Source organism: Athene cunicularia, unplaced genomic scaffold (assembly GCF_003259725.1).
Source record: "Athene cunicularia isolate RWA unplaced genomic scaffold, athCun1 SCF_46, whole genome shotgun sequence".
Classification (NCBI taxonomy): domain Eukaryota; kingdom Metazoa; phylum Chordata; class Aves; order Strigiformes; family Strigidae; genus Athene; species Athene cunicularia.
The window spans coordinates 18,827-29,246 of NW_020799475.1; the positions used below are offsets into that span (position 1 = coordinate 18,827).

Sequence of the window (10,420 nt, forward strand, 5' to 3'; positions counted from 1 at the left end):
CTGCCCTGGGCAGCCCATTCCAACGCCCAACAGCCCCTTCTGCACAGAAATCCTTCCTCAGAGCCAGCCTGACCCTGCCCTGGGCAGCTTGAGGCCATTCCCTCGGGGCCTGGCGCTGGCGCCTTGGCTCCAGAGACTCATCCCCCCTCTCTGCCCCCTCCTGGCAGGGAGTTGCCGAGGGCCAGGAGGTCTCCCCTCAGCCTCCTCTTCTCCAGACTGAACCCCCCCAGTTCCCCCAGCCGCTCCCCAGCAGACCTGTGCTCCAGACCCTGCCCCAGCTCCGTTGCCCTTCTCTGGCCACGCTCGAGTCATTCAATGGCCTTTTTGGGGTGAGGGGCCCAAAACTGAACCCAGGAATTGAGGGGCGGCCTCCCCAGTGCCGAGCCCAGGGCTCAGATCCCTTCCCTGTTCCTGCTGGCCACGCCAGGGCTGGCACAAGCCAGGATGCCATTGGCCGCCTTGGCCCCCTGGGCACACTGCTGTTGCACAGGAGTGCGAAGACCAGGAGCCATGGCTGAGAGTATGTGGGAACCAAGGAATAGTCTTCGATGCTACAGAAAAGGCACGAAATCAAGCAATTTCCTGCCATGCAAAGGACATACAATAGAAAATAAGCGTTCTGTCAGGTGAGCAGAGGGAAGCACTGGCAGGAGACAGAAAGCAGCCTGGGCGGCTGCTGCCTGTGTGCATCTGATCCGAGTGTGAAGGAGACTTCAAGGTTGTTAGCCCAGCACCTTTAGTCAGCACCAAGTTTGCATTAAGACTGAACAGCCCCACAGGCAGCTGAACACAAGGGGTAATACTAACACAACCTCACGATCTGTTTACAATGACTGGGTCTTTTATGGCTGCTTCTGTCCAGGGACAGGGAAAAACCTTGAGGTCTCCAACACAGCATCAAGGACTCAGAAAAAAATGCAGTTTCACAGAGATTCCTCAAGCAGAGCCCATGCAAGGGACTTTATTTTGCAAGGAGAGGTGCAGTTCTTGTCTCTGACAGGCTCTGCTGTGCCAGAGCAGCCCAGCAGCCCAACTGCCCGGATTAACAGCCAAGACAGACAACAAACAAGACCACAACCCTCAGACTTCACAGCTTTCCGTGGACCTGCCCTCAACACCTTGTGGTGCTGAGGAACACACAGAGCAGAAAAAAAGCTTAAGAAAGCAGCTGGCTTTGCTGTTTGTAACTGGAAGTGCAGACATTAACAAGGCTGGTCCAACTTCATCTCACTTCATTTCTAAAAAAATAAAAAAGTGCCACACTGAATGTTTATAGAGAGGAGAACAATTGTGCAGTTTAGTTGGGAAAACCCTTTCCAACTAATGAAAAAGGGTTTCTGACTTATCAACGCAAACACATTCGATATGTTTTCCTGAAGCCTTCTACACCCAGATCCAGAGAGGCCAGAAGGGGACCTGGCCTGCAGATCTCACAGCACCTTGGCTCAGAGAGAACCATGCGCCAGCCAAGCAGCTCTGCAAGACGCTTTATTTTAAGTACAGCAGATGTGGCCCTCAGGCTCTTGGCAAGTTTCCAGTTCGGTACTAATTTGGGCACCACTCAGGCACGGCCCCTTCTTATCAGAAATAACTTCCCTCTATTTAACAACACATGGGTAAACAGTAACGTCAGAGGATCGCGGCCTCCCTCAGCACAGCTACGTCCCTCCCAAATGGGTCAGCACCTCCTGGCAGGCCCCTCTCCCTCTCTCACCTCACAAAGCCTCTTCGAGAAATGATTTCTGCATGACAGTCATTCACTGTCTCCCCCTTCAAGCTCAGCTCTTCTCCTCTGACACAACGATTACCTGAAATGAATGTAAAAAAAAAAAAAAGAAAAAAAAAAAGGCAAGCATCAAAGTCAACACACAGCTTCACAGAAAGAGGGAGGGTTTCATCTGGCTTCAATTTTTACTTCTTGGGGCTCCCGAGCAGCAGCAGCACCCTATTAAATCACTGTTCTGATCCACGCAGTTAGGAGAATAAAGGGACAAAGAGCACACACACTACTTTAGGGTCAGCAGAGACTTAAATTGCCACAAATTTAGGGGCAGGGTCCCTTCCCGAGTGCTTTTCCGCCCAGCATTCTGGGTGGAATTGTGGTTAGGAGGGAGCTGAGGTCCGTGCAGCCGAGAGAAGCTGGGGGATCTTGTGCTGTACAACGTGGGGAATCCATGCTCCGATGCACAGACCAGCACATTGCAACGCAAGCAAAGATTAAGGGCAATATAGCTGCAGGCACATTAGCTTTGTTCTCTCTCTCTAACCAGATCACTTGTGACACCACGTGAGGCCTGGGAACGTTTCTTGTCCTCTCCTACAGCAACAGCCGTTCCCTGGCGGGTGCTGACAGGGAACCTAGTGGGAAAGTAAGAGTTCAGCTTACACTGGAAGCTGTTCGTACCCGTTCCAATGCTGACCACGGCTCCCAGACCCTTATTTCCTTTCCGCATGATGATGGCAGCCAGGATCTTCCTCCCAAGCAGACTGTGCTGGATGCGAGCCGTGAGGGTGTTGAAGCGCTGGTGGCTCAGCATCGCCATCTGATCGTGGAGGGTGCTGCCGCTCACCGGGAGCTGCGACGGGGGCACAAGAGCAGGGTTGCTAAGAGATCACGAGCAGGTCGTGGAACAAAACAGCTCGAGGAGGAGTTAACTCGAGGCACAGCTATCCAACAGGAAGGCAGAAAGCATGAGCTACAGGCAGCACGGGTTTGGGTTGAGCGCATGGATTTATTTTCCAAGGAGAGGTGGAGTCCCTGTCTCTGACAGGCTCTGCTGTGCCAGAGCAGCCCAGCAGCCACAACGGCCCAGATTAACAGCCAAGACAGACAGTAAACAAGAGCACAACCCTCAGACTTTACAGCTTTCCAGGGACCTGCCCTCAACACCTTGCAGTGCTGAGGAACACACAGAGCAAGGCAAAGGCTTTAAGAAAGCAGCTGGCTTTGCTGTTCGTACCTGGGAGGGCAGACATTAACAAGGCTGGGCCAATTTAATCTCATTTCAGTTATTTAAAAAGTGCCACACTGAATGTTTGTAGAGGGAAGAGAACAATTGTGTCAAGGGGTGGGTGAAGTTTTTAGGTATTTCTGGGAAAACCTTATCCAAGGCTTTGAGTTCAGCTTTGAGCACATCGTTAAGAGACAGCAGCAAGCTGTCTGCCTGGCAGCAAGCAAAATGGGCTGAGGAATGGCCACTCCTCCCGAGACTGCCAGGGGAAACCCCCACCGCAAAGGGACAAAACCCATCTTGCCTGTTCCCGGAGACTCAGCCAAGGAAATCTGTCAGTGGCTTTGGAGGAATTCCTTCTCCGGCTGCCTGCGAGGAGACTGCACAGTCACTCAGACAGGGACTTGCCTCCTCTAGCACTGCTGACTGACAAATCCCCCCTGATGGCTTTTCTATTTAGAGCCACAGCTGCTGTGCTCAGCTGTGCAGCCTGGAACACGGCTTTTAAGAGATCACAAAACTCTAAGTGTGATTTAAAGCAGCACAGGTTTGGGACAGCCATCCTGACACAATCAGAGCTTTGCTCTTATCTGATGTATGAGTTTTTGAGCTGACACACGATTTTTAATGCAGCATGAAGGAATCTGGAAGGGGGGGAAGTCACAGAATTAAAAATTAACATGTTCCTGCTCCACCACAGGAACACATTTCAGTAGCTCGTGGGAGAATCTGATGGTAATTAAGCCCTAAAAGCAGAGGCCAGCAGGAGGGAAGTGTACGTCTGTGCCCTGAGGAAACATCTAGCCCACTTCAGGAAAACTTAATCTACACCTTCAGAGCACAAAGATCTCACGGCTGATCTTAAAGGTGTTTTTCTGCTGGACTGAAAGGCACAGGACAGGCAGAGCTACAAAAGCAGTCCCAGCTTTAGAGGAAGAGGATTTACCTCGGTCATGTTCATCCATTCCATGCGCTCATTCTTCGCTGTTTCCCCGATGAGGACTCTGAGCGCCGCGTCAGCCGCCTCCTGCTTGCCCTGTTTTTTATTGTGTGCAGTCACAGCTGGGAACCAACGGCCTCCAACCTTCGCCTGGTAGACAAACCTATGAAGACAGCAGCACACCTCTGAGAAACCAAGAAACCTCGGGATTTCAGTCTGGTTTTTAAATTGTCTCAGCGGAGAGAGGAGGGGGGTGGAGGTAGCTGATTGTCATCCAGATATAAGGTCTGGCAGAGGCAGCGGCTTGGCCTGTTGCCATCTCAAACTGCACCAGGAATTCTGCGTTCTCTGCTCTTTCTCCAGGACACCAGCAACAGTGCAGAAGCTCCTCCTAGACAGATGCAGCTGCTTACCTGGGGTCGTGGGGAGGTCCTGACAGGTCGATGAGTTTGAACTCTGCAGCAAACCCATTGGAGTGGGCGTATTCCAGCAGGCCACCAACAGGATTGACATGCAGGTATTTGATGAGCTCCCCGGCACCCTTTGTTTTCACCACCTTGGATCCATCCGGAGTGACAACCCACGGCCCACAGCTGTACACGGACTGCTCACTGTGGGGCTTCACGGCAGGCTAGAGCAGAGTTAGACAGGAGAAGGCTGTTAAATACCGAGCAGCTGGTACTGCCACAGGCCAAGAGCACTCAGCAAACCTCTGCCAGAGCCAGCACGTGACCTTGTGGGGTGAAATCCAGTGGAATATGAAATAAAGGAGGGGGGAAACCAACCCAAAACACTTGGGTCTTATAAAGAAGCTCTTTGTACCTGTTCAGGCAAGACATGAGGTACAGACTCTCCAGAAAGAATCTTCACAGCAACTTCTGCTGCCATTTGCTTTGCTCCCTTCTTGCTGTTTCCTACCACAGCAGGGAAAATTTGGTCACCCATTTTCACACAGTAGCTGAACCTGACAGGACATTATAGCATATGAAAAGCATTAAGCATAGGTGTCTCGATCTGTTTATTATCCCCTTCTCCCAGTCCAAGTTAAATCCTTCTGGGTTATCTCCAATTTAAATCTACCACAATGGCCCTAAATAATCCCAGTAGAGCACTACCAGGTAGGGTACAGGACTGGAACCTGTTCTTGCTCTGGTAGAAGGAACAGCATCCTTTCTCTGAGAAAGGGCACTGGTTTTGGTCTCTTTCTGGAGGCAGATGTCTTGGAGGAGCCATGCCCAGACTCCTGGGATAAGAGGAGCACTCAGCTAGGGAAGCGATGAGTCCGGGAATGTGGGCAGCGTGCTGAAGAGGACAGATATTAAAGAAAGGGTTTCTATCCTCCCCAAAGCCAACAGCGACAGGCCATACCTAGGATCATGAGGTGGGCCTTCCTGAGAGAGCAGCTGGAATTCGATCGTGTTCCCCGATTTTTGTCCGTACTCCATTAAGATGCTGATGGGGTGCTTCCCAGGAAGCAGGTTGAGATGAGCTGGCGCAGACGACGGCTCTGGCTCTGGCTGCAAAGGCTACAGCAGAAAAACAGAGGAAACATGTTTGAGACCAAACACTGTTCGACCAGCCTCACAAGTAAAGAAAACGAGACTCACCAATTCCGGTTCAGAGTTGTCAGAGGGAAACGACTCTTCGGATTTAATTCCACTGTGTCTTCCATTCTCTGCTTCGCTCATCAGGACCTTCATAGCGTTAGCTGCTGCCTCTTGCTTCGCGAGTTTTTTGCTCCCTGCTTCTGCTGGTGGGAATCGGCGCCCATTAATCACTGCCTGGAACTTAAATCTTTGAAAGAGAAAACCAAGGAGGTAAATCGAGAGGCAGAAGCATGGTCTTTTCAGAGCTGCTTTTGGAATTCAAGTGAAGCTGCTTTTGGAATTCGGCTGGGAGAGCAAACCCAGGCTGCCGTGTGCAGAAGACAAAAATACCAAGAATGCCCCGACAGCTCTGCACCTGGGCATCGTTTCACCACGTTTCCAGAGCTGCTCACGACAGAGGGGCAGCTCCAGGTTTTGTTTGGGAGGAAGAGGATGAATCGCCTTGTTCCACATGCACCAGAAACGCGTTATGTCTGTACACAAAGAGCCGTTGGGTTATGTCTCCTGCACAGGGATGAAGAAAGCTTAACAGCAGGCTGCACTATTCCATCTGTACCTGGTCATCTGGGGTCACTCAGCCCTCTGGCATTTTTGCTGGCTATCCAGTGCGTTCACACCATCTCAGAGAGGTGCTGCCTCACGTAAACCTCTTGCTTTTGATGTCTGTGTCTGTCTCCTCCCTGTGAACTCTAACAAACAAGGCTCCTCTTTTGTCCTCCAGCCCCCCAGAGAGGAAACCGACATCCAACAAGAACGGGTCAAACCAGATCTGGGGAGGGGTTATGGGGCTGAGTCTGTTCAGATTCCTCCTTACAAAAAAAAAAACCAAAACCAAAACAAACCAAACAAAAACTGCCTGGGACTCCATCTTTAGAAAGTAGGCCAATTTTCCCGTCTAGCGGATCTATTGACATATTCCAGTGTGGCACATATGGCGCTTTTCACCGTCTCGCTGGTGCTCAGAACAGCCACGATGTCACGAGGGGAAGCAGGACTCCAGAGGGTGACTCTGCAAACCCCAGTGTCATGCTACATGCTCTGCTTGGACCAGCGACACCCCGGAAACATCCAGAGCGGCCTCACCTCGTCTAACCCAAGATATCTGCACCCAAGCACTTCGTCTGGGGCTCCCTTCACACCACCTGCAGGGTCAGAGCATCTTAAGAGGCAGCAGAAAACACCAGCTTCCCACTATACAATCAAACTGAAAGCCAAGTGATTAAATCCGACAGGACCCAGCTGAAGAGACAAATCCCACCTTTGCTGCTCAAGATGAAGTGCAGGGTTGCCAAAACCAGACTACCTGGGGTTAAATTTTACCCTTGTTTTGTTGGTGGTGGGTTTTTTTTTTAAGCTGCTGCAAGGAATCAAGTAGGCTAATCCTTCTGAAATGAATCAAATATTAATGAGTGGCCCTTCAGGACAAAATTGAGTGGGTGAAGTTAATTGAAATCAGATCATTTTAAGCAAAAAGACAGCTCAGGAAAGGTAGGACATTTTCTTACCGTGGCTCGTGAGAGGGTCCACTCTGCTCCAGCATGGCAAACTCACAGTGCTGGTACGTGTACTGGGAATATTCAGTAAGGCCACTCACTGGGTTCTTCTCCTGACAAGCCATCAGTTTCTCTACGGGCGTACAAGGGAAAGCAGTCTCAAACTGGGCAGCGTAACTGGGGGAAGACTGGGAATTCATGATGGATTCTGACTCATCGGGCTGCTTGTTGATAGTGTTCAGATTATCTGGGATATCATCCATGGCCCACTTGCCATCTTCAGAGTTATCATAATTACTCAAACCGGAGAATTCAGGTTTAGCGTCCTCGGACAGGGTTGCTTCTGTGTCACTGACATCACTCTGATCAGTTTGCCCCGAAGCCTGCTGCCCGTTTTCTATACTCTCTTCTTCTAATGCTGACACTGCTGGTGAAGCTCTGGCCACTTCCTGGGGACACAGAGGAACAGAGGAAGGTAGAAAACTTAGCTCAGGAGCGGGATCCACCACCTGCGTTATCGCAGATGCCTTCAGCCTCATCTGCATCCGCTCGCGTTTCCTGTCCGTCAGGGACCACCGCGGGGGGTTCGTGTTCTGCTTGTGGACATCCCCCAGCTTTTCCAGAGCGCTAAGAAAGGCATTAACGTCCTTGGCCCTCGAAAACCCAATGTTTTTGGCGAGGTTGAGCGCTGTTGTTTCTTCCACGCTGAACAAGTAGTTACAGATTTTGTCCTTTGTCTCAGCCATCATGGGATCGGTGTCTGCTGAGCCAGCTGTGCTCCTCTCTCCTCCTCTGCTCTCACAAGCTGGACCTGGGCGATCACTGCTGCGGTCCGTGGGGCTTCTTTCTCTCGCTGTGCTCGTGCCGGCAATCCTCCACAGTGGCGGTGTCTCTTCTCCTTTGTGCAACTTGCCTTCTCTAAAGAGTTTATACAATATCTGGTTGACCTCTTTCTTTTGAGTTTTAAGCTTACGTGTGAGATCACGAACTGTACAAGTCTTCCCCTCCCCAAGCTGCCTGAAAATATTCAGAATTTCTTGTTCACGGTCCTGTCTGGCAAGAGACAGTCTCTGGAAGTTCAGCCTGATGGTGTTAGAATCTCCCTCTGAGTTCTCTTGATGACGGTACTGAGGAGGGCAGTAACGTGGCAAATTCTCTACCCTCGGGCGCTGGCTGGAGAATCTATGCCATCCTGCTCTGCTGCTGCTGGGTCGCCATCCCTCTGCAGGAGCCGGTCCCACAGCTTGCAATTCCTCGTGTGATCCCTGTCCCTGAAGCAAACAGACTTCAGTGTCCTGCTCTGTCAGGAACTGCTGGTGTAAAAAGTTAGTTTCTCGTGGGGTATGAGGGTGGTTAAAAAAAACTTGATTAGCGCAGTTATGTCTTGAGTGGGTAAAATACGAGCCTCTGCCTTGACCAGCGCCTCTGTTCATAGCGCAGTGCTGGGACAGGTGTGTGAATCCGGCTGCTTGTGCGCCAGGAAGGAGCTGCAATTTGCTCTGCACTCTCCCGTCCTAAACAGGGGCCTGCTAGGTGAAAAAAAACCCAACACAATTCAGAATCTATTCATGCAACTCTAGGATTCCAGAAGTGCAGTTTAAACAGCTCCCCTGTTACCGAGGCATTTCAAGCATCTTCACCTATTCAAGCAATCCTGCTTTCTACTGAGGCTAAAGTATTTATGTAAACACAAATAGCAAACTGTGTCTGTCCTGCACAGAACCCAGCAGTCAGGAATTGCAGGTGAAGTTAACCACGGGGAACAGCTTTAGTAAGAGTGACCCTCTGTTCCCGTTGGACTGAATTTCAAACTAAACTGGGGCGGTTTGTCTGTTCACGATGGCTCCTGTGGAAGCTCACCCTGCTCTTCTGGAACACAAAACAAGTTCCACTTCCCTGCCGTGAGGGAGTCTCTCTCTGCAGTCAGAGAAAAGGGGGGGGGACGGGGGACAGACAGGGAGGTGAAGCAGCTCCCACAGTCACACAGGACAGAGTTGCAACAGGTTTGCAACAATTTTCAGACTCATGGCCAAGAGTTTGAAACTCCAAATGTCCTTTGCTTCCTGGACGTTACGTGACCCGCAGATGTAAAGCATCACCCCACAGGGGAAGTAAAGTGATAACCACAGAGAAACCGGATAGGAGTGCAGCTGGCAACGATATAAAAAGTTTTGGGGGGCTGTAGCCCAAATTGCATTCTTATCACACACAGTTGTGCCACTCCTCTCACCTACAGGACATAAGTCGAAGCTTTTGATATGCTTTTTAAAAATAAATAACCTGGCACAGGATATGTTCCAGTTCTGGTTGTGAAACTGAGTGCATAAAACCATGCAACGGATACCTGCTGCTAGGTCCCTATCCTGCCTTCTTTGCAGTGACCTCTTTAAGCCACCGATCTTCACAAACACAGACTTTCTGACACAGGTCTTACCTTCACTAAGCTCCCTAACTTCATCAAACACACCTCAAGGCCAACTTACATTTCTCTTTCATTAAATAAGGTCAGTAACAGCCTCCAACTGCACCCAGTTGCCACCACCATCACTTATTTTACCAACCCCGATAAACAGGGGCTTCATGTGCGGTGCTGGGGGGATCCCCCTTCCCAGCTCCGAGGCGGGTGGGGGGCACTGTCCTTCGTAATCCTTTTAAAACCGACCCCTGAGCCAAAGGCAGGACAATAATCCTGGCAGGCAGGAAGAGGGGTTTTAAATAACGCTCTTACCTCTGTTTCATCCATACACCAAATTCCCCTACTTTGAAAGAAAGTAAACGGAAAAAAGAAACCCCGACCCGCAGAACATCTCCCGGCGAGGGGAGGCAGGGACCCGGTCACCCCGGCAAGATGGCTGCGAACTCCGTTTCGGTTTCGTTTCCCGCTCCCGCAGCGCTCTCCCCGCCCCTCCCGGGGCCGCCCCCTTGCCCAGGAAGCTCGCAGCGGGGGAGGGGGACGCGGCTCCTTCCCCTACGGGAGGCAGAATTTGGGGCTTTCCCGATTTGGAGAGGTGTTACGGGAACGGCTGTCACCTTAAATTACACCTAAAAAAAAAAATAAATCCCAACGACCAAGGCAAGCTACGAGCTACCCCGCACCCATGTACCATCGCTTCCCCGAGCAGAACCGCGATGGGCCAGCGCAGGCACCGCGACGGGCTCGGCCGGGCTCGGCCCCCGGGAGCACCGTGCGGGAAGGCGGGCAGGGCCGCGAACACCGCGCCCGGTCCCACGGGATTCAAGAAGAGCGGCACCGACGAAAACACTTTATTCCACGCGTTCCGCTTGCAAAGCGCGCAGGGGAGGGGGGACCCCGCCCTACCGAAACCCCGACCGGGCCCCGGGGCTGCTGGCACACGGTCACGCCGCGGCCTAGCGCGGCCCCGTCCCGCCCGTGGTCACTAGGCCCGGCGGGGGCCGCAGGACACTCAC

The 10,420-nt window shown here is 51.7% G+C and overlaps 1 protein-coding gene across 3 annotated transcripts in view; it reads right to left on the reverse strand.

Moving 5' to 3' along the window:
* ADAR (adenosine deaminase, RNA specific) overlaps window positions 1-10,105 on the reverse strand; it is a 12,620-nt gene extending 2,515 nt beyond the window's left edge. Inside the window, exons 1-9 of one of the 3 annotated variants that reach the window (XM_026867460.1) lie at window positions 9,720-10,103; window positions 7,004-8,517; window positions 5,499-5,685; window positions 5,260-5,417; window positions 4,714-4,855; window positions 4,305-4,522; window positions 3,898-4,054; window positions 2,405-2,576; window positions 1,715-1,808 (exon numbers count right to left, since the gene is read on the reverse strand). In XM_026867460.1, the coding sequence (XP_026723261.1) occupies window positions 1,715-1,808; window positions 2,405-2,576; window positions 3,898-4,054; window positions 4,305-4,522; window positions 4,714-4,855; window positions 5,260-5,417; window positions 5,499-5,685; window positions 7,004-8,424 (2,549 nt within the window). In that variant the 5' untranslated portion in view covers window positions 8,425-8,517; window positions 9,720-10,103. Of the gene's footprint in view, window positions 1-1,714; window positions 1,809-2,404; window positions 2,577-3,897; window positions 4,055-4,304; window positions 4,523-4,713; window positions 4,856-5,259; window positions 5,418-5,498; window positions 5,686-7,003; window positions 8,521-9,719 lie in introns of all 3 variants that reach the window. The other 2 variants (XM_026867459.1, XM_026867461.1) reach the window with 2 other exon arrangements.
* Window positions 10,106-10,420: the final 315 nt, after the last annotated feature.